The sequence below is a fragment of the Phodopus roborovskii genome, unplaced genomic scaffold (genome assembly GCF_943737965.1).
Source record: "Phodopus roborovskii unplaced genomic scaffold, PHOROB, whole genome shotgun sequence".
NCBI classification, from domain to species: Eukaryota; Metazoa; Chordata; class Mammalia; order Rodentia; family Cricetidae; genus Phodopus; species Phodopus roborovskii.
The window spans coordinates 10,458,756-10,472,761 of record NW_026126645.1 but is presented as its reverse complement, the minus strand read 5'-3'; the positions used below and the strand labels follow the sequence as shown (position 1 = coordinate 10,472,761).

General features: G+C 52.0%; 2 protein-coding genes across 4 annotated transcripts; both read left to right on the top strand.

The window, feature by feature from the left end:
- Positions 1-6,030, top strand: LOC127213350 (F-box only protein 44). Its single transcript, XM_051173697.1, has 5 exons — positions 1-280; positions 1,699-1,825; positions 1,905-2,000; positions 2,103-2,238; positions 5,854-6,030. The coding sequence occupies exons 1-5, from the start codon at positions 16-18 to the stop codon at positions 5,995-5,997; spliced, it is 768 nt and encodes a 255-aa protein (XP_051029654.1). The 5' UTR covers positions 1-15; the 3' UTR covers positions 5,998-6,030.
- A 1,578-nt stretch (positions 6,031-7,608) lies between these two features.
- LOC127213159 (F-box only protein 6) lies at positions 7,609-13,945 on the top strand. Of its 3 annotated transcripts, none has more exons than XM_051173442.1 (6): positions 7,609-7,775; positions 10,173-10,460; positions 12,042-12,168; positions 12,555-12,650; positions 13,252-13,387; positions 13,527-13,945. In XM_051173442.1, exons 2-6 carry the CDS (start codon positions 10,202-10,204, stop codon positions 13,764-13,766), a joined length of 858 nt encoding a protein of 285 aa, XP_051029399.1. In that variant the 5' UTR covers positions 7,609-7,775; positions 10,173-10,201; the 3' UTR covers positions 13,767-13,945. The 3 variants fall into 3 exon arrangements, with proteins under 3 accessions (XP_051029399.1, XP_051029400.1, XP_051029401.1); XM_051173443.1 differs by lacking the exon at positions 7,609-7,775 and adding an exon at positions 7,795-7,879; XM_051173444.1 differs by lacking the exon at positions 7,609-7,775 and adding an exon at positions 7,979-8,021.
- The last annotated feature ends 61 nt before the right edge of the window (positions 13,946-14,006 follow it).

Below are 14,006 nucleotides of genomic sequence, written 5' to 3'. Positions count from 1 at the left end.
ACAGGAGCCACTGCCATGGCTGTAGGCAATATCAACGAGCTGCCTGAGAACATCTTACTGGAACTCTTCACCCACATACCGGCCCGCCAGCTGCTGCTGCGTTGCCGACCTGTCTGCAGTCTCTGGCGAGACCTCATTGACCTGGTGACACTCTGGAAACGCAAGTGCCTTCGAGAGGGCTTCATCACAGAGAACTGGGACCAGCCTGTGGCTGACTGGAAGATCTTCTACTTCCTGCGAAGCCTCCGAAGGAACCTCCTTCACAACCCATGTGCGGAAGGTGGGTACGGAGAGTATCTGCCAGGAGACATGCTCTGTAAGGTGACCAGTGGACATGTCTTGAACACTGGTTGTCTACATTATGGCCTTTATTCCTCTCACAATAATTCTTGGAAACAGGTACTATTTTTTTAATTTTTATTTATTTTTGGCTTTTTGAGTAGCTTTGGAGTCTGTCCTTGAACTCCCAGAGATCCACCTGCCTCTTCTACCTGAGTGCTGGGATTAAAGGCGTGCACCACCACCTGGCTAGAAGTTGGTACTATTGATGTACCCTCTTTTCAAATGGGTAAACTGAGGCCAAGGGTACTGTTTATTATAGATCATTTCTCAGCTGGGTAGGATGGCACACACCTGTAATCCTAGTGTTGGGGAAGTGGACATGGGAAGATAGGAAGTTCAAGGTCATTGTTAGAAGCCAGTCTGGGATACGTGAGACTCTGTCTCAAAACGAATGGATTATTTCTCAGTTGGTAACAGTGCTCACACTGTTACCCAGCACTGGGGAAGCAAGCAGAAGCGTCATGAGTTTGAGGGCAGCCTCTCCTAAAAACCTTTCCTAGGAAAAGAAACGGTGGCCAACTGGGAACAGATTGCTAGACACAAATTGAAGCCACATCTGTTGTCCTCACTTACAGACCCCCGGTGAGGCCTACAGGGACTGTCCCAGAAGGAGTCTTACCTATGGGAGAATGGGGGATGAAGTCTCCTTTGCATTGTGGTTTAAGAACAGGTCAGACACAAGGCGTCTAGTTATCTGGACCTCTTAGGCTGTTCTGTACCCTGAGGATGAGTTACTATGGGAAGGAACTTGTTTTCTGTTGCACGGTCAACCATCGGGAAAAGTAGTAACAGATGAAGTCCAGGCTTACCCAGACCCTCCAGTTGCCTGTCTGTGTTCCTTGACTTCTCATAGCCATGCTCTTGACTGATGCTAGACAGACTACAGCCCAAACCTAGCTAATATATTGAGAAGAATGTTATGGTTTGTTTTGTTTTGTCTGGTATTCAGTACGTGGCTTAGACTGGCCTTGAACTCACAGCAATCCTCTTGCTTTGGCCTGCTAGGCTGGCAGAGTATGTGCCAGCACAGGTTAGCTTCTATGCTCGTTTCTAGCTAACAAAAGGACCAAGGCTCAGAGAAGGAAGGCAATGGGTCTATGGCCACACGGCCCATTACTGCTGGAGTGTGCCCGCCAGAGCACTGTCTGCCACAGCTGGGGTCTGGTCATCCAGGATTCTCAATGGAAGTCCCTTACCTACACCCAGTGTACACAGGAAGCAACTAGGGTGCTACCTACAATGACAAAGCTCACGGCTGGAGGTTAGAGCATCCCATCCCACCACTGAGAGGAAGGGGTGCATGGAGAAGGTGCTCTGGGGGGGCCTCCTGCGTGGCACATGTTGCTCTCACCACAGAGGGATTTGAGTTCTGGAGCCTGGATGTGAACGGAGGTGATGAGTGGAAGGTGGAAGACCTCTCCAAAGACCAGCGGAAGGAATTCCCCAATGACCAGGTCAAGAAATACTTCGTGACTTCCTATTAGTAAGATCTAGGGCCTTAGGGTGGGGGGATCCCAAGTCCTAACATCAGGGTACAGTGCTGAACTCCAGCCCCCCTCCAGCACCTGCCTCAAGTCCCAGGTGGTGGACCTCAAAGCTGAAGGGTATTGGGCAGAGCTGATGGATGCCACCCGACCGGACATCGAGGTCAAAGACTGGTGAGTGAGGAGTGAGGGTCTGGGGGGAGCCTGCCACCCAGGCGCCTCTGCCCTGTCCCCATCTTCCAGGTCCTTATGGACCCTTCCTTCTTCTACCCACAGGTTCGCAGCCAGACCAGACTGTGGGTCCAAGTACCAGCTGTGCGTACAGCTCCTGTCATCGGCACACGCACCACTGGGAACCTTCCAGCCAGACCCCACAACGATCCAGCAGAAGAGCGATGCCAAGTGGAGGGAGGTATGTGGGCAGGGACCCTGCAGGGACCTGGACTCAGACCCAAATTTTGCCACCTCTCACCTGGGTTTCTGCTGCTCTAAGCCTCAGCCTCATTTGCTTCAGTAGAAAAATAAGAGTAAGCCTCCCTCTTAGATACGAGAGATGGGAGACTAGGAGAGCCCCAACTCAAAAAAGTTTCCAGAAAGGATGTGATGGGAGATGTCATTCTGTAAATATTATGTTTCTCATACTGGTTAATGAATAAAGCACTGTTGGCCAATAGGAAAGGAAGATAAGAGGGACTAGGAGACAAGGAGGAGAGAGGAAGGAGTAAGGAGGAGTCAGCATGGAGTGAAGGGATAGAACAGAACCGCCAGCCCCTGCTCTCTGGTAAGACAACGTGGAAACACATAGAAATGGATCAATAATTAAGACAGAGCTAGCTGATAAGAAACTAGTACCTGGCCAACAGCATTATATCAAATACAGAGTCTCAGTGTGTTAATTGGAACTGGCGAGGCAGTGGGACCAGACCAGCGGCAGGAGGAAAAACCTTCTCGTTACAATGTCTCAGTGGTAGACTGATTACATAACTTACATGAAGCCCTGTGCCCCATCCCCAGTACTAAAAAGTAAATAAATAACTGGGCCTGAAGACATGCCCTCAGCAGTCCCCATCGCGTTTACTCTTGCAGAGGACCCAGGTTCAAATCCCACACGGTGGCATACAACCATCTATAACTCCAGTTCCAGGGATTTGATCCCCTCATCAGTCCTCTGCAGGTACCAGGCACATAAATAGCTCATATACATACATGCTGGCCAACACTCATACACATAAAATAAAATGATATCTAAAATATATCTAATAAAAATAAATAAACACTGTGCCACCAGAAATGCTCAGCATTGAGCATTAGTCAAGGCTAGCCTGGTAACTTAGGGAGACCTTGTCTTAAAATTAGAAACAATGAAAAAGAGAGCCAGGGATAACACACAGTAGTGGAATGTCTGCCTAGAATGTACTGGATCAACCCATGCATCACAGAAAAATAAAAATGTTTAGAGCCAAATATGGTGGCTCATGCCTATAATCTCAACACTTGTGAAGTGGATACAGGAAGATTAGAAGGCCATATATAGCAATGTCTAGAACAACGTGTGCTATCTAAGAGAGGAAAAGAAAGAGAAAATATCCAGGTGTGGCTGCTAGATTAATAACTAACCTTACTACAAGAGTCCCCAACTTGTATTGTATATGTGGACCCCATGCATGCAGTACCCAAGGCGGCCAGAAGAGGGTGTCAGATCCCATGGAACTAGAGCTATAGAGGTTGGAAGTTGCCCTGTTGTGGGTGCTGGGAATTGAACCTTGATCCTCCGCAAGGGTCCTCTTAAACCCTGAGCCATCTCTCCAGATCTTCCCCTCTCAACTTAAATCTTACTTTATAATGGGACTGTGACCCCACAGTAAATCTAGGAGCATCTGGACTCACCAGCATTTTTTTCTAATGGGCAATGGGTTTATCAAATACATTTTCAATTTAGCTGGATTTTAGTTTAAGGTGGGTCTGCCTGCACCTGCCCACAAACAGTTGAGAAACAGCTGTTATCTATGCCGTGGTCACACGTGCTGTCTTTCTTTTCTTTTGGTGGAATTAGATACAGAACCTAAGACCTCACACATGCTAGGCAAACAAGGGCCTCTACCACAGAAGCCAGACACAAACCCCAGTGTGGTGAATCAAGCCAAGCCTGAAACACTGGTACTTAAGAGGCTGAGGCAGGGGCATCACTATACCATTCCAAGACAGTCTGAGGTTTTTGTTGTTGTTTTCTTTTCCTTTCTTTCTTTCTTTATTTATTTCTTCTTCTTTTTTGTTTGTTTGTTTTTTCTAGACAGGGTTTCTCTGTGTAGCTTTGGAAGCTGTCCTGGAACTCGCTCTGTAGACCAGGCCAGACTCGAATTCACAGAGATCTGCCTGCCTCTGCCTCCCGAATGTGGGATTAAAGACCACCATTCATGGCCAGCTTGAGTTTTATAGTGCATCCCAGGTATGCCTAGGTCATAGAGACCTGGTGTTAAAAATACATAAATACATACATACACACACAAGAAACAAATAAGTAAAACATCTGGGCAAGGTGGGGTGTAGCAAGGCAGCGGCAGACGATCTCTGTGAGTTCAAGGTCAGCAAGTTCTAGGTCAGCAAGGGATACACATTAAATAAACAAATAAGTAAGTACACCAGCAACAACGAGCCAGGCTGAAACCTTCAAGATAAATGTTTCATGAGGAAATGGCACTTGCTATTAAGCCTGAGGACTTCAGGTCAGTCCCTGGGACCCACATATTGGAGAGAGTCAACTCCAACAAGTTATCTTCAGACCGACACACATGCACTGTGGCATACATGTGCGTGCACATACTCACATGCATACTAAGTAAATGTCATTTTGAGAGTTGTTTAACCCAGATGTGAGGACTGGAGACATGGCTCAAAGGTTATGAGTGTTTGCATCTCTGGCGGTGGTGGTGCACACCTTTAATCCCAGCACTCGGGAGGCAGAGGCAGGCGGATCTCTGCGAGTTCAAGGCCAGCCTGGGTGGTTACATAGAAATCCTGCTGCTCTTACTATTTGGATACCTGCACCATGTCAGGTGACTCCAGCCCTGGAGCCCTCTTCCGGCCTCTGTGGGCACTACACCCACATGCCCAAATACACATACACACATACCCAAACATTCTGTCACAAGGACTGCTGCTGTGTGGGAAGGCAGCTTCAGACAACAAGTGAGTCCTGTTCCAGTAAAACTTTATTAACAAAAAAAAAAACACCGGTGAACCAAGCCTTTATGTACACAAGTCCTCAGCCAGTTGAACCTTGAGTAAAACCCAACCCTTTCTAAGCTGAGTAATATGGGTCTTTATGTCATCTGATTTTATTTTTATTTGTGTTTTGATCTATCTAACACAGGCTCTCATGTAGCCCAAGCTGGTTACCACCTTACTGCTTGCCTTGGCTCGGGCTCCTCCTGCCTCTACCCTCCAAGAGCTAAAGATTCGGGTGTTTGCTACCACCTGGTTTATGTTGTGCTGAGGATTGAACATGGGTCTTTGTGCATTTTACAGGGCAAGAACTTTACTGAGCTACAACATTGGCTCTTTTGTCATTTTCTGACTGGGTCCCAAGTATCCCAGGAGGGGCTCTAAGGCAATATGTAGCCACAGCCGAGCCTCGTGCCTTCACCTCCCGACTGCTAGAATCAGAGGCATGTGCCATTGTGGTGGTGGGAATAGAATCCTGGACTTCAAGCATGCTACACGCGTACTTTCAATGAATCTACATCCCCAGCTCTGGCTTTGTCCTTTTTTTAAGATTTATCTTGGTGTTACGTGCATGTGTATTTTGCCTGTATACCTAGGAAGCCAGAAGAGGGCAATGGATCTCTTGGAACTGGAGTTATACATGGTCATAAGTTGCCATGTAGATGCTGGGAATCGTATTCTGGTCTTTTGCAAGAGCATCCAGCACTCTTAAAAAGATCTCTCCAGTCCCCCTGCTTTGCTTTTTGAGACAGGTCTCATGTAGTAGTCCCTGACTGCTCACCCCCTTCTGTCTGCCCCCCCCCAGGTTTCACACACATTCTCCAACTATCCTCCCGGCGTCCGCTACATCTGGTTTCAGCACGGAGGCGTGGACACTCACTACTGGGCCGGCTGGTACGGCCCTAGAGTCACCAACAGCAGCATCATCATCGGGCCCCCGCTGCCCTGATGCCCCTGAGCCCCTATCCTCGGAGCCCTAATTGGTAAACAGCTTTCAGAAATGTCCAGGCTTGGGAAGGAGAGGGTGGAAGCCAGGCACTCCCAGACCTGTTTGTCTTTACCCCCAGTGCCTCCTCTTTGTAGAACTTCTAGTGTCTGGGCCATACTCCTCTCTGCAGAGGCTGGCCCTCCAGCAAGGTCATCCCTCTAAGGAGTGCAGGTTAGGTGGATACAAGAGGTTTCCATAGTTATCAGAGAGAGAGAGAGAGCCCCAAGCTCGGATGCTTGCCCAGACCTGTCTCTACCCCCAATCTTTGTTCTCCTTCAGGGCCCATACAGCAGGGACAGGCAAGATATCTTTCAGGTTTGGGGACTGTCTTTGATAGTGAAGACCTTGGGGGCAGATCTAGGATAGACGGTGGCTCTGCAGGCCAGACCTTAGCCTGGTTGTCAGCTGTGGCTTTTGTCTTGGTTGTCTTCCTAGCTTTGGCTTGGAAGTCAGGACTGGTACCAGATAGGCAGGTAGGATCAGACTATCCTTACCATCAGCAAAGTCCAGAAAACCGGGGGGGGGGGGGGGGGGACGACGGGGGCGTGTACCAATGAATGCAGGGCTCCCAGAAAACCTATGGAATCCCACTCAAGGTTGGGATGGGGTGGGATGGGGTGTGTGTGTGTGTTGAAAGGATGGGCCTGGATTCTGAGAGTTGGAATGGGGAAACAGAGTAGAAGGACCTGGCCAAGTTCTCTATCTATGGCTTGGAGATGTGCGAGCCCCAACTGTTGGAGCTCCCATTCCCGCACTGTACCCTGACCCCAGCCCATCCCTCCTGTTGCATAGCCAAATAAAACATTTCCCAACCTCCTTGTGCCCTGTGGCTTTGGAGGGAGGGATAGGTTCATGGACAGTTTTGCCTGTCCCTAAGAGAGGGGCTGACCATTACAGAAGTGTGGCCATGGTAGCCCTTAACGAAAGGGACACAGCCCTCAGTGCTACAGGCCTCTTGCCCTCCAAGCAATCTCGGTGGATTTCTCTGTGCAGCCCAAGCAAGCTGTGCCAGGCTTCTATTACTGCTGTCCCCTGCTCAGAGCCTTATTGATTTAGACTGAGCCCAGCACACAGTAGGTGTTCAGTACTTGTCAACGTTATTTCACTCAAGAATAAAACCGATGGGGGTTAGCAGGAATGGGCCAGAGTTCACCAGCCACCTGCCTTGACCAGAGTTAGTGAACTCCCCTCGAGCCTCAGCCACCGTTCACAACCCATGATGACTGCCTCAAACAGGCACTTGATAGATGTCTGAGTTAATTATTTTGACTAGGACCAGAAAAGGTTTTTCTCCTCAGGATCACTCAAAACCCAGAAAGAAACTGAACACCGCGTGGTGGTGCAGGCCTTTAATCTCAGCACTTCAGGAGGAAGAGGCTGTGAGTTCAAGGCCAGCCTCATCTACAGCGTGACTTCCTGGACAGCTAGGGCCAAGTAGAAAGACCTCCTTGTCTCAAAACAAGAACAAACGAATCAAGAAAATCCTCCGGAAAGAGGAACAACGGTCCTCCCGGTGGTGAGGGAGGGGCCGGGTTAAGTCTTGGCTGGAGTGCGGTAGGGACTGGATTCTAGGTAGCGCTTCCTTCGCTGGAGGAAGCAGGCTGCTGAGTCGCCTGTCGCCTGGAGGGGGAGACCGAAGCCCAGGAAACGCCGCCTGTAGAGCCCTGGAAGCAGCGGCGTGCCGAGGGCCCCTAGGACCCCGAGCGCGTCTTCGCCCGGACGCGGAGGGCGGCTGATCGGTGCGTGACGCGAGTGGGAGGCCGGGGCGGGGCGGGGCGACAGAGGATCGCGGCGCCACGGTCCAGGCCAAGGCCCAGCAGAGCTGCGGCCGCGCGGTGCCCAGGTCGCGGCCGGGTGGGGCGCGGGTGGGTGGGACGGCGGCGGGGCGGGGCGGGGCGGGGGCGCAGGTCACGCGCTCGTGGGCAGGCTCCGGCCGCTCCGGCCGGTGTCCTCGGGTCCCGCGCCGGGACGCCGCCGGGCCTGCTGTACGTACGCGAGTGTCCGGAACGGCGGCGACACCGGCTTCTCCTTGGTGCAGGGGGCTAAGGGGTGGGGGGGGAGACGTCCGCGCGTGACCGGGGCAGAGCCCGGCGTGGATCTCCCCACCAAGGACACCCGGGGCACTGCCATCTCCCTTGCAAGGTGGCTTGTTGTGGGTGAAAGTGTCACTGGGACGGAATGCCACCAGGGCCGCGGCCGCAGGAGGCCCCCGCTCGGCGGCGCCCAGTGACTCACTGGTTTAGGCAGTGACTGGGAGTTGCCGGCACCTTTCAATCCACTTAGTTTAACTGGGTTTTTGTCGGTTGTTTCTGAGGATGGAACCGGGGGCGGGGGTCTCCCAGGTGCCAGATAAGCGTGCTACCACCCGGCGGCTCCACCTTTGAGGGGGAGACATTTCTGATCTTTCTGCCTCTCCTTCTGAAGCACACGTGCTTGACAGGCAGGCATCTGCCAAGAGTCATATTCCCAGCCCTATTTACCTTTACATTTTATAAACTGATCGGGCTGGGCCGAAATCTTCAAAATCCCCGCTGTTATCTAGGACTATGAGGGACTATGAGGGTGTGCCACCCCGGTCTTTATTTGTATTTTGACTTTTTTTTACAATGGTAAAGCGTACTATACCGCAGTCTTACCCTGCCTATGTTATCACCCCCCCCCCTTTAATTTTTATGTGCATTGGTGTTGTAAGATCTGGAACTGGAGTTACCCACAGCACCCTATGGGTGCTGGGAACTGAACCCTGGTCCTCTGAAAGAGCAGCCAGTGCTCTTAATGGCTGAGCAGTCTCTTCAGGCCCTGGACTGCCTCTCTGGCCAAGCATTTAAACAAGGCCAAGATACCTCGTGGTTCTTCCCTCCCACACACACACACACACACACACCCAGAACTCCTCCAGGGCATCTGGGACAGGGGCCCTAACAAGATCACCAGGGGGCGGGAAGATGGGGAGTTTCCCTTTCCCAGAAAGTAGGTGGAGAAGTGTTTCCCTCAGGCTTAGGCAGGTGAGCTCATTTGAGTCACAGCATAGAGCCCTATTCAGCCCACCCCCCACCCCAGGGTCAGGTTCCCAGGGTGGCCTAGAGCTTTCTGACAATCAGACACTCCCATTCTGGCCTGGCCTGATGCCCAAGGCCACATACCTGACACCTGGGCATTAAAAATGTGATGTCACAGCAGTACTAGACTAGAGAACCTGAGAAACTGCAGAGTGGCCACAGAAGACTCTTTCCAGGTCAAGGGACCAACTAGCTCCAAAACAAAGCAGTTTGGGGTGAGGGGTTACAGACAGAGTTTCCTGTAACAGAGGCTGACTTAGAACACTCGATCCTCCCAAGTGCTGGTATTACAAAAATTCACCACCAGACCTAGCTCCTAAGCAATTATTTTTCAGTGGGGGTAGGGGCGCTTTTAAAAATCTTGTCTTTTTGTGGTTGTTGTGTTTTAGTTTTTGTCCTTTTTTTTTTTTTTTTTGAGACGAAGTCTTGTTTTGCTGCTCAAACTGGCCTAGAACTGCTGGGCTCAAGGCCAGAGACACAGTTCAGTGTCAAGAGTTTGAGCCTAGCATACAGGAAGCCCTAGATTCCATCATTAGCCTGCAAAGTTTTTTAAAGCTCAATTTTGTGGTCAGGCGGTGGTGAGGCACACCTTTAATCCCAGCACTCCGGAGGCAGAGGCAGGCCGATCTCTGAGTTTGAGACCAGCCTGGTCTACAAATTTGAGTTTCAGGACAGGCTCTAAAGCCACACAGAGAAACCCTATCTTGAAGAACTAAAAAACTTAATTTCGTTCTTGTGGTGGTCTTTGAAACCCAACCCAGGCTAACCTGACCTAGAATCCGAGTAGCGCAGACAGTCTTCCTGCCTTAGCCTCCTTGCTGCTTGGAGCACAAGCTGCTAAATTCGGTACATTGTTCATTCTCATTTCCCTTTTGCAAATGCACACAGCGAGGTCCCTGCTAATCTCAAGAACCACACTCCACCCCCACCCTGTAGGTGCTTCCTCACAAGGTTTCAGGTCAGCGAATGACCTGCCTGACACGCTCTAGAACCTGGTGGGAGGGGAGGCGCCAATCATTTCGGATCTTCTGCTCGGGGCTCACGCTCACAGCCACTCTCATCCCCTGCCCCTCCCAGGCCGGGGAGCCTAGCTCCCCATCGCCACCATGGTCAACATTAACGAGCTCCCGGAGAACATTCTTCTGGAGCTGTTCGCCCACGTCCCCGCCCGCCAGCTGCTGTGTAACTGCCGCCTGGTCTGCAGCCTCTGGCGAGACCTCATTGATGTGGTGACTCTCTGGAAACGCAAGTGCCTGCGAGAGGGCTTCGTCACCAAAGCCTGGGACGAGCCCGTGGACGACTGGAAGATCTTCTACTTCCTGCGCAGCCTGCAGAAGAACCTCCTTAGGAATCCGTGTGCCGAAGGTGCGCTGTGGGGGTGGGGACGCGGGGGCAGGGAGGCGGCTGCCCCAGGAGCCTGCCCTCTACTTTTCTGAACCTCGGGGCTTGTGTACTTGCTCTTCCACAATGCCTGCTATGTCCCCATGTCCCCAACATTTACATACCACACTCTGTTGTTCGGGTATCAGCCCTGCCTAGACCCTTTATCTACTATTCTGTGTGCATGGTTGGGGGATATGTGCGTGTGGCTGTCAGAGAGCAGGCTCAGGGAGTTGGCTCTCTCCTTCCACCACGTGGATCGTGGGGTTCAACTCAGGTTATCAGGCTTGCCAGCAAGCACCTTACCTGCAGAGCCATCTTCACCCTCTGGGTTGAAGCCTGAGTCCTGTGTGGCAATGAACACCAGCACTCAGGAGGCAGAGGCAGGCAAATATCTGTGAGTTCAAGGCCAGTCTGATCTACAGAGCGAGTTCCAGGACAGCTAAGGCTACATGGTGAGACTGTCTCCAAAAAAAAAAAAAAAAGTTAAGAGGCCTTGTCTGTGCTCTTCAAATGTCTGCCATTTTTTCCCCTGTCCTCGATAGGATTCTGGAATGTCAGGCAAACAGTGGGAGTGGCTGTCTACGTTGTAGAATATTTTGGGCCCTCAAGTGTCACTTGGCTTAGCACTCAGAAGGGCCATCCTCTGAGGATGACCAAGGCTCTCACCTGTCTGAACACACAGGCCGGGCCTCAGACACTCGATCTCCCTACTTGCCCCAGATTCTACTCAGAAGCTTCCCGGCAAGGCTGCCAGAACACCTAGCCATTCTGCAGCTTTGTCTTTTAGCTGGTCCCCAGGTCTAGCCTTGCTCAAATCTCCCGCGACCTGTGATCATGCCAGCTCGGCTCCAAATTCTCCCACTCCCTTGGTTCTATATTGGGCAGCCCCCTAGAATACATGGAAACAATGTGGGCTCCTGGGGTGTGGTGAGTAGAATGCCAGAGCTCACCCGGTGAAGCTTCTGGGCTCCTAACAGAACACAGCCTAAAGGGGGGAAATCCCCGGATCTGACCCCATTCCCGGAGGTCCCTCACTATCACAGGACTCCTGCGGCTACCAGCCCAGGGTACACCAATGTGCCATCTTGGCACTTGCCCAGGAAAAGGGCATCTAATGTCGGAACAGTGGGTCCCTTTGGCCCCTAGGATCGGGGTCACATAGCTAACCAAGGCCTCTTCCTCCTAAACCTAAGAAAGCCAGTGGCCAGGTGAGCAGCCAGCTTGGAAGGAACTCCCATCAGCCCTAAGGTCCGCTCCATCACAGGCCTTTCCTTGGTGATCATTCTCTCAGGGTTGAAATGTGGTTTGGGGAAGTAACTTAATTCAGAACTTTGGCCCTGGGGGAGAGCAATCGTGCTCTTGGCCTGGTGGCCTGCTCACCTTGGCTGCTGAGTACACTCCAGGAGAAGCAAGCTAATTAATCCTTTGGTGTCCATAACCCCTTAAAGTCTCCCAGGACCAGATAGGGTCTCGAAGTTTCAAGTGTTTGTATACCTCAGGGCTGCAGCTGCAGCTACGGCAGAGTTCGAAGGGGATCTCATCTGCGCTTCTAATTTTCCCCAGAGGACATGAACTCATGGCAGATAGACTCCAACCAGGGGGATGAGTGGAAGGTGGAGAGCCTCCCTGGGGAGCATGGCACAAACTTTCCTGACCCCAGGGTCAAGAAGTATTTTGTCACCTCTTATGGGTAAGCAATGGTATGGAAGAGGCTGGAGGAGGCCACGCTGAGGGCAGAGAGTCAGGGGACTCTGCCAACTGCCAGGAAAAGAGGGGCCTCTGGGAGGAGAAGGAGGGGGGCCAGGGGGGCCCAGGCAGGGGTCCAGGAGCAGTGAACTTAGTGGGGAGGTGGGTTTCATGTGACCAGAAGCTCACTGAACATAAAGTCTGGAGCAGGACTAGCCACACTCCACAATGTCCCACGGGACCAAAGACTACCCATTTCCCTCAGATAGAGTGGGGGTGTTCCAGCCAGGGTCTGTCCTGGAGGAGGGTCTCCTGGGTCCCTTGAGCCATCTAGCAAAGAGGGGCCCTATTTACCACACTGAAAATGCAAGTCTTGTCCTCCGACCCCAGCATGTGCCTCAAGTCCCAGATGATAGACCTTAAAGCTGAAGGCTACTGGGAGGAGCTGATGGACAACTTCCGGCCTGACATTGTGGTTAAGGACTGGTGAGTGGCCTGTGTCCCCACCCTCTAAGTCTTCCCTCCTGCCAAGCCACTGTGACAGTGGACACAAAACTTCAGCTGTGTTTGTAGGCGGCCAGTGAGGCCTCAGATCAGCCCTCTGAGTTTTGTTGACATCACAGCCTTCTTACACAGGGCCTCCTACCCCTTCCCTCTGGTTACCCCACACCTCCTGTATTTAGTTCATACACTCTACTGCTGAGCTCCAACCTCAACCCCTCCCTATGGTCCTGCCTCAAGTTCCCTCTCTGTGCCCACAAGACTCTGGAACCAATTCCCCGAGGATAATGGAGCAAGCTGTAAGCCAGCCCTTTGCACAGGTTCCCACCTACAGTGCCATATGGTGACAGACGTGGACAGACAGCATCTTCATAGAAAAAAGCCATTTGGGGTTTCAAGCTCACACCCTTTTCTTGGGTGGGAAAACTGAGGCAATATGTAGATAGATGCTTCTCGTGGACACAGGGACATAAGGAATATAAAGCCAGCTAGCAGTCATGGACAGAGGGGTGCTTACAGATGGGAGCTGTCCCCAGAGCCAGGCTTCAGAGGCAGGGGTACCCACCCTCTCCTCTGCCCTCCCTAGGTTTGCCCCCAGAGCGGACTGTGGCTGCATCTATCACCTCCGGGTACAGCTGACCTCGGCCGACTACATTGTCCTGGCCTCGTTTGAGCCTCCGCCGGTGACCATCCAACAGTGGAATGATGCCACATGGAAGGAGGTGAGACCCTGCCTGCTTGCTCTGACACTCACTTTCCCCAGGCCAGGCTGTTAAGGAACAAGGGACCACTGTTCTGCGGGACTGGCCTTTCCTCCTCACCATGGCAAGTCTCAATGGTTACCCCCTCTCTCTTCCCCAGGTCTCCCACACCTTCTCTGATTACCCTCCAGGCGTCCGCCACATCCTTTTTCAGCATGGGGGCCAGGACACCCAGTTCTGGAAAGGCTGGTACGGGCCCCGTGTCACCAACAGCAGCATCATTATCACTCACAGACCAGCCAAGAACCCCGCCCCTGCCAGACCTCTGCCGGAAGACACTGTAGTAATAAGAGGAAAACACCCAGCTTCAGCTCCACAATCCCTCTTGGACTTTTTCTGACAGCCATCTCCCCCCACCCCCCTGCTGGGATCTGCTTTGCAAATTGAAACCTTAGTGGACAGTCAGATCCCCAGTTCCATGAGCGCCTGCCCTCCAACCTCCAGTAAACCCATCAACTCAGAGGTGATTTTACAGTCACACGGCTTTGACATTTTGTAGTAATAAATGTTTTCAGTAAATCCAGCCTGCTTTGGGGTTTACAGGTGGGGTTGCTGGCACCCTCCCCAGAACAGCTTCGCT